This window comes from Rhyacophila brunnea, unplaced genomic scaffold, assembly GCF_057557595.1.
Source record: "Rhyacophila brunnea isolate RB1 unplaced genomic scaffold, BYU_Rbru_1.0 scaffold_144, whole genome shotgun sequence".
NCBI classification, from domain to species: domain Eukaryota; kingdom Metazoa; phylum Arthropoda; class Insecta; order Trichoptera; family Rhyacophilidae; genus Rhyacophila; species Rhyacophila brunnea.
In genome coordinates, this window is record NW_028232800.1 from 128823 (window position 1) to 151229 (window position 22407).

At 29.9% G+C, this 22407-nt stretch overlaps 2 protein-coding genes across 2 annotated transcripts; one reads left to right on the forward strand and one right to left on the reverse strand.

The window, feature by feature from the left end:
- The first annotated feature begins 6056 nt into the window (after positions 1–6056).
- LOC147075455 (uncharacterized) lies at positions 6057–16863 on the forward strand. The gene is made up of 2 exons (XM_085942430.1): positions 6057–6061; positions 15663–16863. The coding sequence occupies exons 1-2, from the start codon at positions 6057–6059 to the stop codon at positions 16861–16863; spliced, it is 1206 nt and encodes a 401-aa protein (XP_085798556.1).
- A 2115-nt stretch (positions 16864–18978) lies between these two features.
- LOC147075456 (uncharacterized) lies at positions 18979–20478 on the reverse strand. Its single transcript, XM_085942454.1, has one exon. The coding sequence runs from the start codon at positions 20476–20478 to the stop codon at positions 18979–18981; it is 1500 nt and encodes a 499-aa protein (XP_085798580.1).
- Between the last annotated feature and the right edge of the window lie 1929 nt (positions 20479–22407).

A 22407-nucleotide genomic window follows, 5' to 3' on the forward strand; every position in this document is an offset into this window, starting at 1 on the left:
AAACAGGAGCGTAATATTGTGGATTTGAAGTGGAAGTGAAGAATCCAAGTAATATCCCATATCCTGATCCAATTGTCTTTCCCAACTTACCACACATTCCATCAAAAATCCCTTTAAACGTTGATCTATAGTTTGGATCGATTAGAACTGTTATAGCCTCCTTTAAAACATCATAGAAGGCATACTTTCCTATTTTGATCGCTACAGCAAAAAATGTTGCGATCTGTGCATCTAAAAGCAAAAAGTGTCTTTCATGATCCAATCCAAGGTTAAAAATAACTTTCTTGCCATTGTTAGTATCTGGATAGTTTAGTACTGCAAAGATACCAGAACCAACAAGTGCTGCTGCTGCAACTATGATCGAAACCGCTCCATACAATGCTACTCCGTATTTATCAAACATCCTCTTTGAAAATGGAAGTAGAAGGACTGGGATTGCAAAAATTGCGATGAATATATGTTCATATGAACCATAACGCCCACCTATCAATTTTGATTCAATTGGAAAATTATTATTAGGTAAATGGCTTGGATTTAGCTTAAGAAAATCAGAGAGAGCGGTATAGCTTGAGATAGTCAGCAGCGAATGGAGTTCTGTTGTAATATTAAAACAAAGAGCAATAGTACACATAGAAATGAGTAGTTTAGATTGCATAGCCATAAGAAACCCATCAATAAATGGCTTTGTTGGGCCCTTCTTCTTTAAAATTTTATTTTCAAATTCTGAATAAAAAGGTATTTTAAAGGCAATGTCACTGAACCCTTTTAAAAAGTAAATTGATGCATAAATTCCGGATACAACACAGCACACAATCGAATAGGATATTTCTGTTTGTGCAAACGAACAATTAGATAAAATATTGTTGATTACTCTGTTATAAAAAATTCCTGAAAGCAGCATGCCAAGACTAGCAGATGCCAAAATCAATCTGATAAATCGGTAATATTGATTTTCCACACAGCAATAACTCAAATTAGTCAAGAAGAGATAGGTCATTCCAATGGATGCCAATACTTCGGATAATACATAGAACAAAGACAATACCCAAGCATTCAAAACTAAAGCAATTTGCTTGTAGGATGCAATTCCTCTAAGTTCGGCTGTTTTTCCAATAAACATATTCTTAACAAGCATTTTGTCTGGTTGGAGAAAATTTCTTATTAAAAGTAATAAACTTAGTCCAAGGAATATCACGGACGAAGATATCCATGCCTTATCAGTTCCTCGTTTTACACCAAATTTCTTTATCAACCCCTGTATATATCCAGTTATGAAAACAGTTCCAGCAAAAATTAACGGTTTAAACCAAATTAAAGCATTTGTGTCCATGACTGTGTAAATAACATTTTTCTTAAATATTCGTAAAAACGAATATACAAAGCTTATGATTAAATATTGTAAGCAAGCATATATCAGTCTTAGTCTTTCTTCTTTTAATATGGGGAAAATACTACCAAGAGTAGTCTTTTGAGTCTGTTTTAACAACTGTTCGATTTCTTCATATTTCGGAAGTTCTAATTTGCCAGTTGTCATTTAATTGGAAGAAGGGGTAAATTTGCGATTTATCCAATTTTCATTTCGGTAAAATCCCTTTCAATCTTAAATAAAATTAAAAAGAAACTAAGCAAAACCAAAACCAAAGGCAATATACAATTATTGTATTTACGAAAATAATATTTTATAAAGTGTAAAGGAGAATTATCAAAATCGATAATTAGATTCTAAAGAAAATGTCTTTACAAAACATTGATTAATTTATCAAAAATATTACTTGAATTATGGAATATTCGATCATTAAGATTAAGAAATCATTAAGTTAAACCTATATGTTAATAATAAAAAACATAATCAAATAATTAACTCCATTCATTATCCTGAATGTAATCACGGGCATTATCAAGATTAATTAATTTTTTATTGTTCACTTGGGTAAATGTTTTCAACACTTCAAATTCTCAACTAGCTACATTTTAATTCGCGAATAAATGTAATTCTTTAAAATTATATTGGACTTTTTCGTTGATATCTGCACTTACTTACAAAATACCCATGCTTTAAAAAATTTTGGCTTGATCTTCCATACTTTTCCAATTTTTATATTAGAAACTTCCTGATTTTATTTTAGTCCCCCATAAAAATGTTGAAGGAATTAAATAAGAATGATGGTATTCTTCTATCATATTCAGAATCTAAAGTATGCATTGATTTGCTCAGAAAGACTACAATAGGGAAGATATTTCGAATATTACCGGAAGAATATAAACAACTTGGCCTTATATGCTTGCAATATTTTATCATTGGATTTACTTATTCTTTTCAAAGACTTTTCAAGGAAAATGTGATGTATCTAGAAATGGATCCAAATGCAATTAATTGGTTAAAGGTTGGAAATTTTTTTGGTACTGTCATTTTAACTAATTTCATTCAAAAGTTGATCAATATCCATGGAATCGGATTGGGAGTGAGAAAGGCTTGGAAACATTTTACTTTATTCTATCTTTTTATGGCTCCAATTTTGTTTTTAAGAAAATATATACAACCTGATTCCACAATGGCAAAGGATCTATTTATCGGTAGAACAGCCGAAATAAGATCGCTTATAGTGTTCAAAGAATTTGGCTTACTCCTATCATGCTGGGTTTTAGCAGTATTTTATATGGTGTCTGAGATTTTTGGAACTCTGGGAGTTGGGTACATGTTTTTGGTTAACTTCAATAATATATGTACAGAAGAGCAGTTCCATCGATATCTAAGACCAGTCTTAGCGTCTGCATCGGCTGGGACGTTTCTAGCTGGTTGCTTAAACTATTGTACAAACAAGTATTTTCTGAATAATTCTACATTTGCTCGATTTTACATATCCTATACTGTTGAAGTTTCACTTATATCACTTCTATATTTTCTCACATATGTAATAGGTTATTTAATAGAGGTTGCTTTTAAAATTCCGGTCTATCATTTGGATAATATGAGAAACTATAAGCATAAAAAAAAAGCCAAAAGTTTGACGTTTTTTGACGGGTTATTAACAGCATTTACATCTAAAACCTTATTGGCAATGTGTACAATTGTTTTTTGCTTTAATGTAGCTGGTTATATTTATTCAATGGTGATAAAAACCAGCTATGTAGCCTGTGCTAATTTTTTGACCTTGAATCCAACCCAAAAACCCTCTCCTAACTTCCCAACAACTCCTCAAAGTGTTGGTGGATTTTATGATTCTATTGAGTTTATATGTCTTGGAATACTTTCATTTGGTATCTTGTTGGCTCCATATATTCAAACTTCATTTGATACATATGGCGTAAAAACCTTCGGATGTATCTCAATTTTAATTGTGGCTCTAGGTACAATCAATTCTTTATTTTTCGCCATATGGAACTTTCCAGAGGGAAACAATGGGAAGCCGGTAATTTTTGGGTTGACTTTTTCAAATTCCCACCAACAACTGTTTGTTTGGGAAGTTCGAACTGCCGCCTTCTATTCCATGGCCATAAAATTAAGCAAATTTGCATTTTTTGATATAATTAAGGAAGCCATTTCAATAAAAATCGATCCATTGTATAGAACTACTTTTAAAGGAATAATGGAAAGTATCTGCGGGAGATGTGGTAGGTGTACAGGATCTGGGTATTGCTTTCTAATAACTTTTATTACAGGTTCTAGCGATTTGAGATATTCGTTACCAATTTCGACATGCTTTATTTTTTTAATTCTTGGAATTTGGAGCTTATCTATTTATTTTTTACACTTTGAGTATAAGGAATCTGTCGAAAAGAAAACATTTATTAATTTGAAATTTCGTAACAAAAATAATGAAAAGGAAATGGATATCCTTTGATTGTGATGATTTTCAATCGAAATTTTGAGATTTCTTACCGAATAGTTTAATTGGTTCAATTAAAGTAATAAACATATTCTTATAGTAGATGTTTTTTAATACATCAATTTTTAAATATAATTGCCGGGAGATAGTACAAAGAATTTATACTAAATGAATCAAAAAATATTTTTTATGCAGCCACTATTTTTAATATATAAGTATAGTATGCAATATCATTTATTTGCTTCTTATTATTAATCTATTACAATTTTTAAACGAATATTTTGGCTATATTACAGATTTAAATGGTACTACAACCAAAATTATAGCTAATTTATGACTATTTAAGATATTCCAATCACATATAAGATGTATCTATCAGCAAGCACAGATTCATTGTAGACTCGATATATCCCGAAATTTCATCTCCCAAAAAGAGCTAATATATTGGTAAGGTAGTAAAAGTCTATAATATACACTCACTCACATTACACATTACTTAAATTTCCAAATACAATTTTAACTGAAATCATTTATTCTTCTTTATTATAAGACTTAGAAAAGCCAAGAGACATATAAGAATCGTTTTCAACGGATTTTTGGTAGTTGTAATGAAGATAATAAATAGCAACAGCCCAACCCATACATGAAGAGCAAACAACTACCGTAGTAAGTGGTGAATAGTAACGAGCATCATCAATACCAGTAATACTACTGATAAGTATACCATAGCCTGAGCCCGCTGATTTACCCAATTTACCAAATACACCATCAAAAACACTCTTGAAAACCGATCTGTATGTTAAATCTATTTTCATAGAAACTGATTCTTTGATAATATCAAAGAAAGCATACTTACCAACCTTAATAGCTCCATTAAAAAATGTAACTGACATAGCCTCAAGATCAAAAGAATATTTATCTTTTGAAGCCAATGAATATCCAAAAATTGGAGATTTACCATTATGATCACCAGGATAATTCAACAATGAAAAGTACCCTGCCGCAATGGAAGCAACTGCACTGATTACAATAGAAATACATCCAAATAATCCAATACCAAATTTTTCAAACAATGTCGTAAAAATTGGAATGCACATGATGATAATAACAATTATAGAAACACACGTGTTTTCCAAGCCTTGATATTTTCCTGCAATCTCATCAACAGGTGATGGTTCCTTCCCATCCTTAACTAATGAAGGATTCATAGCATAATAATTACCAACTGATTTGTATGTTGTTTTTGTCAATGCAGAATTTACAGCATTCGAAAAATTATAAAAAAGTGTAATGGCACACATGGCCATTAATAACTTACTTTCAATGGCCATTACAAGCCCATCACTAAGTCCTGTCTTAACTTTCTTTTTGGTTGTTTTTTGAGTTTTTGAGGTTTCAATGAACAAAGGAACAGAAAAAAGCTTATTATTGTATTGCATGATAAAATAACTGGCAATAAAACAAATAGCACAAAATAAGAAAACTACCGAATAAGCAATCTGAGTATTTGCATATGAAAGTCCCTTCAAAACATTTTTAGCAATAAAAGGATAAGCAAGTCCCGATACCAAAAGAGACAAATTGGCTCCGATATAAATAATTTTCAAAAAACGACCGTTTTGATCTCCAGTGGTATTATAACTCATATAGGTACAATATAAATACGACACTACAGTTGAGCCAAATACTTCAGACACTACATAGAATAATGACATAACCCAGTTGTTGCAAACAAGAACAAGGCACTTAAAGAACCCAACTGTTCGTAATTCGGCTGTCTTTCCAATAAAAAGTTCCTTTCCCATCAATGAATTCGGTTGTACATATGGGAAATCTTTAATGAACATAAGTCCGCCCATTGCTATCATAAAAACTGACATCCACAAAAGAGATTTCGCCACACCGGCATTTACACCATGCTTTGTCATAAGTGATTGAATGAACCCGACGAGAATTAAAGATACAATGGTGTTGATTGGCTTCAACCAATTTACTGCACTAGCCTCTAAAAAGTTATAAATAACCTTATCTTTATATAATCTCAAAAAAGCATATACAAATCCGATGATAAAATAATTCACAAAAGCAATTGTAACTCTTGCCCGTTCTTCTTTCAATATTGGAAACATATTGCCCAGTGTGGTTTTCTTGTGTTGTTTAAGCTTCTCACCAAACTCCTCTGCTGTTGGAAGTGTATTATCAAGATTTAATTCTGGAGTTACTTGATCCATGGGGTAAATTAGAAGTAAAAATTTTATTTTTCAAAAAAGGAGAAAAATTCTAAGGAGATGATTTAATAAAATTTATAATAAATATCTCATAATCAAATCCTTATATTTCCGAATCGATTTTTAATGCCTAAAACGGAATATTAATTATTTTTTCAAATCTTGAGTTCAAAACTACGGGATTCAAATATTTTAAAATATTAATTACAACATAAAGCCAAATATATTTTTGATTGTATTTAATCAAAATATGGGCAAAGATGTCAATAAAGAGAAGAAGTCTATCAAAAATAATCTTTGTAATTTTCTTTTCATTATATTAATCTCTAAACGAATGATGATCAACCAATAACAATAAGGTTTATAAACCTTTTTATTTATATTTTAATTGAAAAAATCAGCATATAAGCCAATATATTAATTGAAGTATTGATCTTTGTTGGTTATAGTTTCAATCCTAATATAATTCAAAGGTTTTGTTTGTCAAATTATTCCATTTTGGGCAAATTTTAACCCTTATTAAAATCTTCTTTGTGTGTTATAAAATATTGGGAAATTGAATACCTGATTTTAAGTAGTAGGTTTTTCAGAAAGTAACTTAATAACGATCTGAGAAAGTGCAAAATATTAGTACTGAGGTTATGGAAAATTTGGACATTCATCCAAATAAGTCTGATAAAAATAGTTGTATAACTCCTATTAGAAGCTATTGATTTCATCGCCATGTGTTTAAATTTCAAATAATTTCAATTTATAACTTGTAAATCTGAAAGCAATACTCATATGCATGGGTTTAATGCTTAGTTTCTTAAAGAATTAAATTTTTACAAAATTTTATCGAAACGATTTATTTGCACTGGCAACAGATGATAATTAAGATGTATCATTGAATACTATTGGGAGCTTTAAATCAGATTAAAATGCTTAATAATATAGCGGTCGCGATGCTTATATTCGAAAATATTTGCTTTCAAAAACAGTTGAATATTTAATCTAAAATTTCCCCAAATAGTATGATTGACAAAAATGAAATACGATGCTTAACTATTTTGCGAGTAGGCGAATTTTATCGTTCAATTCTTGTATACTATGAAACAAATATCAAGAGAATAAAAAAATTCGAATTACGTGTAATGAATAAAAAGACTTTGGTAGCAAATGTTGTCGATGAAGAGCTTGTAATGAATGAATTGGCAATTAGATCCAATTTACGACATCCTTTTCTGATTAATCAAGTTGCTGCTTTTCAAGATTATGATCATTTATTTTACATGACGGAATATGCACCTCTTAAACTATTGAATAATGGAATTGTATTTAAGCCATTTAAGATATCAATGGTTAGATTTTATTCTGCTGAAATTATTTGCTGTCTAAACTATTTGCATACAAAGGGACAAATTTATACTTTTTTAACCCCAGAAACTATTTTCGTGGGAGAAGATGGTCATATAAAGCTAAGCTACAATTTTTGCAACTGTATAAATGAAAATAATGAAAGTTTGCTTGCAAATATAGAATTTTCTTCTCTAGATGTTGTTAATGGTGGAGGTTTTTCTAGGGCAACAGACTACTGGTCCCTGGGAATAATATTGTATCTTATGGCTGTAGGCTATACACCATTTGGTGGTGAAACAGTTGAAGAAACTATGTATGCTATGAAATGCCATGAAATAGAATTTCCGGATTTTCTAGACGAAGATCTTAAAAATTTAATATTGAGATTTTTATCTGTTCAGAATCGTTTAGGTGCAGAGGAAGATGATATTATCGGAATTAGATCCCATCCGTTCTTCGATTCAATCGATTGGATTGCATTAGAAAAAAAAAACATCCAACCCCCCATCCAACCCATAGTAGAGACAGTTAATATAGATTCTGCCCCATTGCTTTCTACATTATATACTACAGATTTTGTATTTGGAGATAAAGATGGTTTTGGATCTACATTTTCTAATTATACCACAACAAATTTTTTTGGATAAAGCGAATATATTAGATTTTTCCAATTTTTTTGTATTTTTATCCTGATTTTATGGGTTAATTTTTGAAAACACGATAGGTCAAACCACATCTTAGTTTTATTGATTCTTCATATTTGTGAAAAGTCATCATTATTCGGAGACATTCAAAATGAATTATATTAAAACTCAACTAGGAATAGCAATAAAGTTTGCTATTGCATTGGAAAGAGTCTATTGAAAACTATTTGGGAAACTACACTTTTCTTATGATTAATAATCTCATTACAATGAAAGTATGGACTATTATTGGTTAGTAATCATTAACTTTAGTGTCTATATCCTCCTCCTATTTATGTGTTGCTTATATATTATAAAATAACATCTATAACTAAAATATCAATAAATGATTCATTCCATATATCCTCATATTATTAGCTTTGAAATACTGATGCAAACCATATTATCTAAAAATCAATTCCTTTATTGTTATCACATCTGTTAATATTTAAAACTATATAATACACTTTTTTAAAAACACAATCAAATTTTTCAATGTAGTAGAATAATAATTCTTACTATTTTCTTTTGAAATTATTTCTGTAATCTTTTTATATTCGCAAATTTTTTGATTGTTAATCTTTTCCAGAGAAAGTATAAAATTACTGCTATTCAGTAAATTTCTCTGTGTATATAAGGTTTTTTGAACGGATTCAAATGTGTTCAAGACATTTTTATTAGCATATGATTTAATCGTTGGACGAAAATCTTTAAGATTTTGAAAATGTAGATTATTTAGAAAATGTAATAAGGTAAAAATAGGCTTTTTAGTAGAATCTCCATCCACCATACAGACGTCAATGACATTTCCATCATATATATATTCATCATTATTCCCAATAACTACTAACTTTCTTCTATCTCCTGTAATTTCTATTTTTTTTTTATTTCCTGTAAAAATACGCCTTTGAATACTACAAAGCGGATCTATCTTGGAATACAACACTGAGTTTTCCAAAACACTATCCGATACACTAATTAAGTGGTAATAATTGGATAAATTAAAAAGAAGCAATGATAACTCAAATTCAGCATTTTCTCTCAGAAAATGTTTATTTATTGAGAATTTGGCGAAATTTTGAAGTCGAGCTAACTTTAACAGATTTTCTAAATCCAAAATAAGCATTTGCTTGTTTTCTGATATTTCAATAGTGAGTTTTTCATCGAATACAATTTCTTGTACTCCTTTAATAATATTGGAAATATTATTCAGTTCAAATTGTGATTTCTCTGTAAAAATGAAGTCTAATGTATTTTCAGTGCTTTTCAATGGGTTCTTGCACATTTTACTCACAAGATTTGATACTAAACAACATTTCGTGGAGTGTTTATTACCTATTATCATTCTAGATAATAGAAATAAATCATTGTCTGAGTCCAAGGTCTTTTTACTTACTTCGATAAATTTTCTAAATCCATTACTGAAAGAGTTCATAAGTCCTGGCATTTTAATAAGGGTTTTCAATGAATTTTTTTGAGTAGAAAACTATAAACATATTTCAATTTATTATCCTCAAACCACTTTTATATTTTCAAACAAAATAAATACGTTTTTATGAGCTTAATCTTGTGCACACTAAGGAGAGAATTTTGTTTCTGATATATAACCCAAGTTTATATTTTTGGTTAAACTTTACCCAAAGATGGACAAACTTCCCCAAATTATTTTTTCTAAGAGTAATGATATTCCAGCTTCAAACTCTCATAAATTATATTTTTCAGCCCAATATTTGAGTAGTCCAATAGCAAAGACCATAGTGAAGGTAACTAGAAAATGTACTAATATAGAATTTCTCGGTAGCGATAAAGAATTGGCTACATTAAAAGATTACTTTCCAATTGAAACATTACAACAAACTGCAGCTGAAACTAAGGCTACCATAGAACATAATCCTGAGGCTAAGAAGTTTAAGCAGGATTCCAAGAAGCAAGGAACATTATTGGGATTTTTAAAAAAAAATAATAAATCGTAGTATTCTAAGATTTTAAGTGGTAGTTTATGGTAAAAATAATAAATTTGTGGCTCTATTATATCTATACCAAGCTGGTATCATTCTTTTTGGTTATACTTAATGGTATCATTTGAATATATCCCTAGCATCTAAATGAAACATTTATTCATTCTCAGCTATGGCCTGTAAATAACCATCAATTTCTTGTGGTAGAAGATATTCTAATCCAGTTTTAGAAAACACTGATATCTCAATTTCCGTATGTTCTGCTTCCTTACCAATACTTTGCAATAGTGCACCAACAGCTACTTTAATAAGTTGGTCTTTATCCAGGGTTTGAGTGTAGTTTTTCTCTAAAAAGGTAATCATCTTATGATAATCTTCACCTGCACACATTGCATGGCATGGTAGCTCTATGGCTGAGAGGTCTGTATAATAAAGCTTGGTTTTGTCTTTTTCAAAACCAAATATCATTGCTGCAAATGCGGGTATTCTCTCACCACTTCTCTGGATGTATGACTGAAATTTATCAGCAAGAGATCTTATGAAAATATCTGGAGTGAGCAATCCAGTCGATTGGGTAGTATTCTGTAAATCTCGGCATTTAATTGTATTTCGCCCTAATCCAAGTGTATACTCTTTGGAAGAAGCCAAATCTCTTGCCTTAGAAATTACAAAATCAATATCTGCTGGTAAACCGGTAATATTACAATAAATATTATCTATTATTTTAAATACCGATGAGAATGTATCTTCTTGAAGCATAGGAACCGTCAATTTTCTGCTTACATTTACAATAAATTCATCAGATGAAACTGAAACTATTTGAAACGAATTATTAACTGCTTCTAAAGCATATTCTATTTGAGTCAGCTTTCCATCCTGATTAAAGATATGATAAACTTGTGAATTAAAGTCTGACATTTGAGGGATTCAAAAATATTTCCCAAACAATGAAACTAAAATATTTGAACTTTCTATGCATTTGAAATAGCCTCAATAGCTACAAAATTAAGTTTACTTGCTATGAACTATGATCATTACATTAAGAATAATCTCCCATAATATTTCATAGAAGAATTGATGTTTTGTTCAGACAAAAAATTCTTTGCAATTTGAATTGAATTAGACATTTCTAACTAAAGAAGATTTTTGCTAAATAGTTGTAATATTTCGTCAAGTATTTGAGCCAACCCTGGATATAATATTTAATATTCCATGGATGGGTAGTAACCTATGAGGTTATAAACCAAAAGTATTTCATTTAGATCCACTTCTAAATGGTTAAAGAGTTCTACATTCTTTATTATTTTCTTAAAGGTTGATAAGATTTTGTTAACTTCATATAAATATTTATAAAATCAATTTCTCAAATAGACTTAATATTCATAGATGATTTAGAAGTAAGATCTTAAAGACTTTTAAATAAACCAATAAATTATTGCATATTATAGGTTCGAACCTATAAGTTTTTTCTTGGCTTTCCATAAAGTTATCTTTATGATTAAAAGCTTTAATAATTTGACTGAAGTAATACCATTAGAATTTCAATAGTTGTCATACCTCTACAAACATTTATTATCGAAAATATTTTTAATTTTCTCCCTTTCTATGAAAAATGATCCCAATAAACTAGAAATACCAATATTTATTAAACACTGCAAAGAAGGTACAAATACAATTCGAGCATTAAAATTAGCGAAAGCTGAATATGAAGCTAAGCTGAAGACTCAGAAAGAAATAGATAAAATAGAACACGAATTGGACATGGAATTGCCGTTCAATGACTATTTTGAAAATAAAAAGAAAAGATCACGAAACAACCAATTATACTTTCGATCCATTGAAATGAAAACCGAATGCACAGCCAACGCTGAAGAAGACTTATTTGACATCGATGAAGAATTTATGAACTTACCAGAGAGATTATTGTCATTTAAAAAAGGAGAGAGAATAATCTGTGCCTATAAAAGAAAAAAGATTCGTGGAACAATATTAGAATCAGATAACCAAAAACTAATAATAAAAACATCAGATAGGAAAAAGATTGAATGGACCTTGCAACAATTAGAAGAAGATAAAATTAGGTTCGTGAAAGAATAAATACAAATAAAATAGAATACAGTTTTTACAAAGTTTATAGGATTAGAATATGTTTTCACTATAATAAATGCTATTTTTAATCAATCAAAATTCCATGCAAAACGATTTAACTAACATATATGTATAGTAATTATGCCACAGCAAGTTGAGCTGCAATTATTGATATTTATACTTATTAAGTATTCCTTCTGGAAATATTTTACTATAATGTCTTTTGAGAGCCATGTCTGATAAACCTTATAATGAATAAGCGTAATACTAGACTGCTATGTACTATTCTTGTATATTCACATAATATTTTCTCCTAAAGGTAATTAGTTTGTATATCTGTGGTCAGTTAACTTTTCTAGAGAACTTTATTGAACTTCACACAACCAATGCACTAGAATAACCTCATGATCACATATAAATATTTATTTGGAATGATTACAACTTTATTTGCATAAACAAACAAATTATTTGCCAAAAATAATTGTTTGTTTCTTCAACTTATGCGTATAAACAATATAGTTCCATTCCTTATTTTTTTAATTTCCTATTCTGTAAAAATTCATAGGATTGAAAAAGGGAATTTTGTAATATGGGACGAAGCACACTTTGGCGTTTTTTCTCAAGCATACTTAGATAGAAAATTCTACTTTGATGTTCATCCTCCATTAGGAAAAATGCTTACAGCAACCAGTGGTTACATTTATGGACAATCAAACGATTTTTCATTTAAATCATCAGATAAGTTTCCAGATAAATTTGATTATGTGGGAATGAGACGCTTTCATGCGGCAATAGCCTCACTTGTACCACTTTTTGCTTATTTAATACTAAGAGAATCCAACTTCTCAGTAAGACGTAGTAGTATTCTCTCACTATTGTTTGTTTTTGATAATGGAATGACCTCTATCTCTAGAATTATTTTATTGGATTCACATCTATTGGCCTTTACAGCAGCTACTACATATTTCTTTGTACGATTTCAGTCTAAGGGTAGCTACTGGAGTTTATTTTGGCTTGGATTATCTATTGGATGCGTACTGTCTGTTAAATGGATTGGCTGCTTAACAACCCTGTATGTTGGCATTTACATCATATATTTATTATACAACTCAATAATTATGGATAGTTTGATCAAATTTATCAGGTTGTTTATGAAATGTGCTTTTTTTTTAATAATTTCTCCAATATTCATTTATATCCTATTTTTTACAATTCATTTTAAACTTGTAAATGAAAGTTCACCAGATGCAGGAAGCTTCTCTTTAAATTTCAATCTAAGTCTTAAAAATAACTCTTATAATGATTATTGGAAATATATATCATTTGGCAGGCAAATCACTCTAAAAATAGAAGGAGGATATCTGCATTCGCATAAGCATCCATATCCAAACGAAACAGAGACTCATAACGATGAATCTTTGAAAACTTCTGCTATGGAAAATACTATTGAAATCAAAAACAATAGTTTGGCCAATACACTGCCCAATAATGCCTCTACAATATCTGATAAATATCAAGTGACATTCTATGCACATAAAGATGAGAATAATTCATTTTATTTACAAAAAGTAGAAGATTCCGAAGTTACTGGCTTTTTGAGAAATGGTGATGAAATAGTAATATTGCATAGTGAGACAAAAGGTTATTTAGCAACTGATAAGAAACCTTCATATATGGAAAAAGGTATAAGAGTATATTGTAAAGAAGAAAGTCCAAATGAATCATCTGTTTGGATAGTAGAAGGGATTAAAGAAACATTCATACAGAATGGGAAGATTGATTTAGAAAATATTAACTTACAGAAAGATACAGGTCTAATTACTTCGTTGTTCACTAAATTCTATTTGAAAAATAAATCAACGGGATTATATCTATCAAAGAGTGGCAAAAAGTATCCCAATTGGGGATTTCAGCAGGGTGAGATTTTTCTCACTTCTAAAAAGGATGGAGAAAATAGTATTTTTACAATAGATGAAAATTTGTTTGCTGAAAGTGAGCAAAATGTCAAACATGGGCATTTAAAATCAAATTTTCTTAAAAAGTTGATCGAATTAAATGTCCATATGTACAAAGTAAATAACTCTTTTGTAACCGATCCTGATTTGGAAAGAAATAGAATAGATTCAGATCCTTGGGAATGGTTTATTTTACTAAGGGGGCTTAGAATGTCTCAATGGGGAAATGACTACAAATTCTATATGTTTTTTAATCCCTTACTACTTTATGCCTCCTCTATTTCAATAATTTATATGATATTTAGGTTTTTATCTGAATTGATATCATCTTGTGTAATTGCTGAAATTGAAAAAATGGCTGCAGATATTGAGCTACCCAATAGAAAAATATCAAATTTTGTTAAAATGTTAGAAATGGAGAAGGCCGGATGTAGAAAACGATCGATATCCACAGATGATTATGTCTCTAGCACTTGGTCTACAAAAAAAAATCACTTTAAAACAGCCTTCAAATCATATATATGTGTATTTGGCTGGATGTTACACTATTTTCCCTTTTTCATAGTAGGTAGAGTATTATACTTTCATCATTATTTTCCAGCATATTTTTATGCTATTCTGTCAATTTGTATAAATATGAAGAAGATCAAATACAACTATTTGACTTTATTTGTATCATCAATCCTTGCAGTATATATACTTTATTCTCCTCTGACATATGGCTTTTTGCAACAAGAAAAACTAAAATACCTAAAGATAATTCCCAGCTGGGATTTTATTGATTAATGAAGTTACAAATAAAGAAAGGCGCACAAGAATAAATTTTGTTGCTACAAATATTTTTTCATTTGATCGATATATTACAAGAATAATATCTAATAGAGAAAAATCTAGTATTCCTGCACATAATTTTATAAGGCTGAATAATATAAGCATTTGTGGTAGAATTAATAATTTTCGATATATTTAATTGTATGTGAATATTGTATATACTCGGATCCAGACCTAGATGCTATATTCTATTATATGTATAATTGTATTTAGACTGTATCCCGCCTTTTTTTACATTTTTTACTTTATTTTCCCCATAAATGAATCTAACTCCAGGAACAGTATCGGCGTTATTTAATTCTCAAAAGAATAATCCACTATTTAAAAATCCAATATTACAACTTACCGCTCTCAGTAAAGTAGCTGTTACAGGAGATTCCAAACCACGCTTTAAAGCAAATGTAAGCGATGGCCAATATTATATGAAGGCCGTATTTGCTAGTGATATCAGTGCCCAATTGGACAAAGGAATTGCCAATGTGAACCATATTATTCAAGTTGGTATTTTTAGTATACGTCCAAAAGATCAAAACATTTACATGTATATTCAAAGCATTTTACAGTATGAAGCATGTAGTTCCGAACTAGGAACCCCAATAAATATAGGTACCCACTTAATATCCAGTACGGTGAACACGAGTAATACAAATGGTGCTATAAAGAAAACCATCTCGGATTTGCCATCCGCTAAAAGACAAAGTATTGCAGATGATGGATTTACCCCTATAAAAGATATAAATCCGTTTCTAAATAGATGGGTTATTAAGGGTAGAGTAGTTTCAAAAACTGATATTAGAAAATTTAATTCTAAAAATGGAGAGGGTAAACTTTTTTCATTTGAAATTGCAGATAATTCCATGCAATGCAAAGTTGTAGCATTTTCTGAGGCAGTGGATATTTTTTATCCAATTATAGAAAACAACAAGGTATTCATGCTATCTCACGGTACAGTAAAGATGGCCAATAAGCAATATACTAGTAATAACTTTGACTATGAAATACATTTGGAAAGGAATTCCGAAATACAACTTATTGAGGATGATGAAATTCCGCTATTTAAATTTACATTTCAGCAAATTGGTACACTTTCCATGGCCAAGAATATTGTGGATGTCATAGGAATAGTTAAGGAAGTGTTTCCTGTTAATACAGTTATCGCAAAAAATACAGGAAAAGAAATCACTAAGAGAGATTTGACACTTGTTGATCAAACTGGAAATTGTAGATTAACTTTGTGGGGAGCAAAGGCGGAGGAGGAATTGGAGAAAGATATTGTAATTTGCTTAAAAAATGTTAAGGTTGGAGAATACAATGGAATAAATTTATCTACAAATGCATCATCCCAAGTTATTACAAATGTGGATATACCAGAGGCTATTGAACTTTTTGCATGGTATCAGAGGGAAGGAAAGGATATTGTAATAGAGAGACAGAAAGCAGTTCCTAAGACACAGTTTATGGCTGATTTGAAGGATGGAAACCAGGAATATGGATATATTCAGGGTACTATTCTCTATTTGAAAGAAGACAATTTATTTTATGAATCATGTCCTTCTGAAAGTTGTAACAAGAAGGTAACATTGGAGGATAATGGAAACTATCGATGTGAAAGATGCAATTACACATATGACACATGTGAATATAGGTATATGCTTTCCTTCAATGCTGGCGATTTTACAGGTCTTTCATGGATGACAGCATTTGATGACATTGGAAAAAAATTATTCAATATGCCAGCTCAGAATTTGAAAGAAATGAGGGATGAAAACCCCACAGAGGTTCAGACAATAGTAAAGGATGTTATTGGTAAAGAGTATACCTTAAAATTAAAGTCAAAAGATGATCAGTACAATGGTGAAATGATTAAAAGAATCAACTGCCTAGATTGTGCACCAGTTGACATGGCTATACAGGCCAAAAGATTTTTAGATTCTATTGAAAAGATTTCTTCATAATAAATTAAGATGGAAAATTTTGTTAGAACGCATCTTTTGCTTTTAATTAAGGAAGTGGAGAACTTGGCAGATATTATGCCATTGAGTGCTCCATTCTTTACATAGGATGTCTTGTCGTTGTTATTTCTTTTTATCAAAAATCATCATTTATTAATAATCCTATAAACCATCAAAATATTCTGATTCTATATGTTTCATTAAATTTGACCAAATCAAATGCCTAACAGCATTTTGATCGTTAAGATTTCGGTTGATAACGCTTTTCAATTTATGTAAGTATATTTTGCAATTTGAAATGTCTCCACTATTTAGGAATTCTTTAAAACATCTATAAAATATCAAAATGCTTTGGCCTTCTTTCATATTTTTCCCTGATAGCCAAAAATGGACTGCTTTTTGATATTTATCATGAATATTACCAGATAGCATAAAAATATTATCTAATTTATTGTACATGATAAGAATGTCAAAAGCAGTATGTTCTGAACAAAAATTATTTAAGTAAATCTGCGAGATACCAATTATCCTGCCATAATATTCTGGATTGTGAGATTTAATTTTTTCAAAAATACTAATCGCATCTGTGAAATTGTTTGTGTAGAAATACGCTTCACCCAACTTTTCAATTTGTAAAATTGTACTTAGATACTTTCTGAAACGATTAATTCCACTATTTTGTTTAATAATTTGATTAAAATGGTGGTTCACTTGAGCAAGTAATCTATCAATAAATTCATCAAAGGTATTCTCATCATACACGAACAAAGATCCTTCATAAACTGAAGGGGGAGAATAACAAACGTATAATTTCAAATAATACATATTTTCATAGAGAGGTGTGTAATTTAAACAAAATTGAGACACAGGCAGCCTATTCAATAATAGATTATCTAAGCAATCAAAGTAGTCTAAATGAAGGACTTGGAAAAGCTTCAACTGTAAAATTCGATCCAGAAATTTGTCAGTTTCGTTAAAGTGAGAATCAAATTCGATGTCAATGGGAATTTGAGGCATCCTATGGGTAAATTGATAGAAAGATTGAACAACAATTTTAGCAAAGAATTTCTGTGGAGACTTGGTATAAGCACAGTATATGAACTTCAATCTGGAAGACATAGAAGTTGTTATTCTCGACACCATTGATGATTAATATTTTTGATTTTAAAGAGCACATTAACGAATGACTGTATAGAAACATTTATTTTAAATAATATAACTACAAATTTATAAAGGCACGGTGCTAGAAATTTTAGATTGATTTATTTTGCTGAATCATATAATAATTTGGCATATTTCAATGGTACTATCATTAATAACCCAAATAAAAACTATGCTATTTTGAAAGTAAATTTAGAAAAGGGTTTATTTTATGATAAAAAGAGTCTATAAAATGGTGACGTGCAATTAGCTTTCAAGCATATTCTTATGATTCTAAATATGTCTTCTATAGGAATAGTGACGTCTAATGCTGTAGAATATCTGTTAGGTTCTACAGATCGTTTGTGATCTGTCGAACTTCGTTGATTTTGAAACCAAATATTTATTGTGTATATATCAAAGTCTAGAATATAGGATAGATCCTCTTGAGTGGCTCTAAAAGGGTACTTTGTAATATTAAATATTGATTCAAGAATCTTTTTTTGAAAAATATTTTTCTTTACATTAGAACTTCTCCTGCCATTTCTGTCCAATTGAGATAGTTTCAATAAGCCTAATATTGCTTGCATTTGCAGTAAACATTTTCTTCGATAGTTTACTGCAGTCATATACATTTGGGTAATAAATAACAAAAGCATTTTAGAAATAAGATCTGATTCATAAAGAATATTTAATTTGTAGATAAAATTTTAATTTAAAGAGAATTATTAAAAAATGGTTAAGAACACAAAAGTGTTATAGAAATTGGTGCATTGGTATATTTACAAACATAGCCATATTATATTATGATGTTTTTAATGACGTGCCAATCTACTAAATATAGATTTTTATTTGCTTAGTAACAATAATTAATTTTCTGACAAATGTATTTAAAATTCTTAACTCGTTTCAAAATTTTTTAACCTATATGTTAATAATGATAATATATAGGAAGCAAACGCTGAGTTAAAAAAGAATTTATTTTTTGGAGATTATTGTTGAATTAATCATCAATATTGACTCAACAGCATTAAAGGAGGCTTTTATCATATTTTTCTTAACTTCAAGCGGCTCAAATACACCAAGATTCACCATATCTTGAATATCTGATTTTGATACACCAGCATATGGATTCTGAATGTGTGCTTTTCTCAGTTTTTGTAAGGTCATAATAGGATCTAATCCGAAATTTTTAGCAAGCTGTGCAGGAATTGATTCAAACGCTTTTGAAATTGCTCTGTAGATAAAGACTAATTCATCATCACAGTTCATTGAAAGATCTCTACATCTTTTACTCAATTCCATTTCTACTGATCCTCCACCTGTTACAATATTCCGATGTTTCAATGAAGTCCTTATAACACATATAGCATCATGTAGGCTTCTCTCCACTTCGTTTAAAATGTCCTCTCCAGGTCCTCTTAAAATGAGGGTTCTAGATTTGGCGGCTTTTCCTTCAAAATAATTATATCTAATTTTACCCAATTGCCTTTCCTCAAATAAGTCACATGCTCCTAAATCTAAATATTTTGTAGAGCTTGATATTCGTCCCTTGAAAGCCTTTGTTAACTTTTCCAAATTTGGGACTCTCCCTGCAGAAAAAATATTATGTCTAGCAAAATATTGTGTAGCATAGTCGCCAATTGGTAATGAGCTTAAGACAACATTTGCGCCAGAGTGGATAATATCATCAAGTTTCTCCCTAATTATCTCCCATTCAGCATCAACAACACTCTGATATTCATCGACTCCGTTAATTCTAATTTCTGCATTCTCTTTTTCACTTTTCCATTCCAATTCTATATTTATGCAACAAACTTTTGGATCTTTAATTTTTCTAGGTTGCTGGTCATATCCAGCGTAAGTAAATGTTTTTTCAAAAGCTATTCCACCTACTAAGTATGAATCAGAGAGGGATGCTCCATTGATTTTATTTATATGTAGATCATCATCCAATTTCAAAGCCTTAATAAGCAACCTAGCAAAGTGATTTTTTTCATTTCTAACATTCTTAGAGGTCATACATGTTTCTGCAAGTTTACATAGCTTCTCTTCGTCATACTCTATTTTCAAATTTTCTAATATATTTACACAGTCTGTCCTTAGCTTTGCCATAGTGGATTTAATCAGATCAATATCGTATTTCTCTTTGAGCAAAGGTTTTAAACAGTTTAAAATGGCAGATGTTAAAAGTATTACGCTTGTTGTTCCATCTCCTACCTGAGAATCTTGAGATTTACTTAGTGATGCAAGCATTTTAGCCACAGGATGGTTAAATTTCATGTTCTCTAATATTGTTGCACCATCGTTTGTAATTAGAGTCCTTGATCCATAAAATAATTTGTCCAGGCCATAAGGGCCCAATGTTGTGGAAAGGAAGTCACTAACTTTATTACAAACTTCAATGTTGGAAATAATTTGTGAGATACCAGATCTACAATCATCTACTTTCTCCGTATTGAATACATATTGGGTCATTGGGGGATTAAAAAATTTCATTATAAAGTGAAAAATACTATGACAAAATACCAATTATCTATAAATATATTGAATAAAAAGTGGTCACAGCTTAAAGGAATTATAATAATCTACGTATTTGCATTTTTAAATACTCTATTCTCTGTAGTTATCATACAGTTCTTTTTTGACTAAAATATATGCCTTGTAAATTTTAAAAACAAATTATTATTAATTAATATACTTATATAGTTTCTAAATAAAAAAGATTTTAGTTAATAAAAACCTTATTTTACTTACCATAGAAATATATACTTAATTTCAAAACAGAATATATATAAACCATCTATAATATTATTTTAATCAAAACAATAATTTCTACATGGTATTTATTTCATAATACAATTTTTCTTAATAGCAGAATTAGCACAAAGTATATGCAACAGTTAATTAAACTATCCCTTAAAACATATATCACAATATTCTTTGAAATGTTAGATATCCCTAAAGTATAAAGTGTATAGATATCCTTGCGATACAGAAATAAAAATGTGCTTGTGGATACAATAAAGTAAATAATTGAAAAAATTGTGTACATCACTCTTCTTAACTGTTTTTCTGTTGATTTATGTGCCACTGCTTCAAAATAAAGTTTTTGAATTCCCAAGTCCTTTTCATTCATTTCTAATATTTTATCCGGTTTGGAATTATAAAAACTATTCTTTACCTCTTCTTTATTGTTAGTTAGTGTAACTATTGTCATGGGCAAAATAGTGTTTGCAAAATAAATCAAATCTAAACAAACAAACCTTATATATTTTCAAATGTAAAAATCAAACTCACAATAAGATAAGAGTTTAATAAGCATTATATGTCTGTGTAAAAACTAAAGAAATATTTGAATGAAGTTTAAGAAAAGTTATACATTAACTAAGAATGGTTTACTGATTAAATTTAATTGATTGATTTCTGGATTGGCTGTTTAATACTCAAAACTGTCTGAATTGCTTGTATCTGTGAAGATGACATACTACCTATCGAGTTAGCTCCAACAGAATCTGGAATTACTGAAGAAAGCATTGAGCTCGTATAATCGAAAGCATTAAATTTATCCAGTGGGGTGGAATAGTAAATGTCTTCTTGTAATTCATCCATGTAGCTTTCAATTTCGTCGGAGTTTCCATTCTCTTCAGAATTGTCTTCCTCATCAACTAAGGTATTTCGTCTTTTGATGGCTTCAGGCAAACTACTAAAAATTGTTACAAAGGCGACATTAAGTTTGCCGGAGTTAATAGGGATGTTACATTTAAATAAAGTTCCTATAAATAAAATGAATAGTTTTTTATCATGAACTCGCTTGAAAAAACAAGCATTATCCCAAATTAGCTCAAAGAACTTCCCGTAAAAACTTCCTAAAGCTCTCACTACAGTATCGGGTGAAACTATAAAGCAATTCATTATCGCCTCAAGTATAAGAATAAGACTCTCAGTCCCCAAGTCCTCCACAAATGGAAATTTTTTGACCAATGTTGAAATAAGATGAGGAATGAATTGTTCATTTATAGTTTGAATCTTATGTCCACAGTTTAACATCATAGAGTCAATAATTCTACAGGCACCCTGGCAATCTTCATCATACATTTCCTCCTCTTCGGCCAAAAACATCTCAATAGTATTGTACATTATCAATAGTGTGTTGATAGTAATCATATCATCCCTTCCAAACGACAGATAATTATCGATAAAATCTGATATTTCACGGGGATATAAAGCCAACTCCTCTTTTTCGGCAGTTAAAGCTACATTAAATATGTCAAACCCTGAAGCATCAACCTTTTCCATAGAATATAAAAAAGTGTTCATCAGATCAAAACCCTCTTGAAATATATCAAAGTGGGAATTTTTGAAAATGTTGTAGATAACTTTGTTTGAAGAGTTATAAATTTTCTG

What these genes read in the sequence shown, in the direction of transcription:
- LOC147075456 (XM_085942454.1), bottom strand. Translation starts at nt 20,478, where the DNA reads ATGACCCAATATGTATTCAATACGGAGAAAGTAGATGATTGTAGATCT.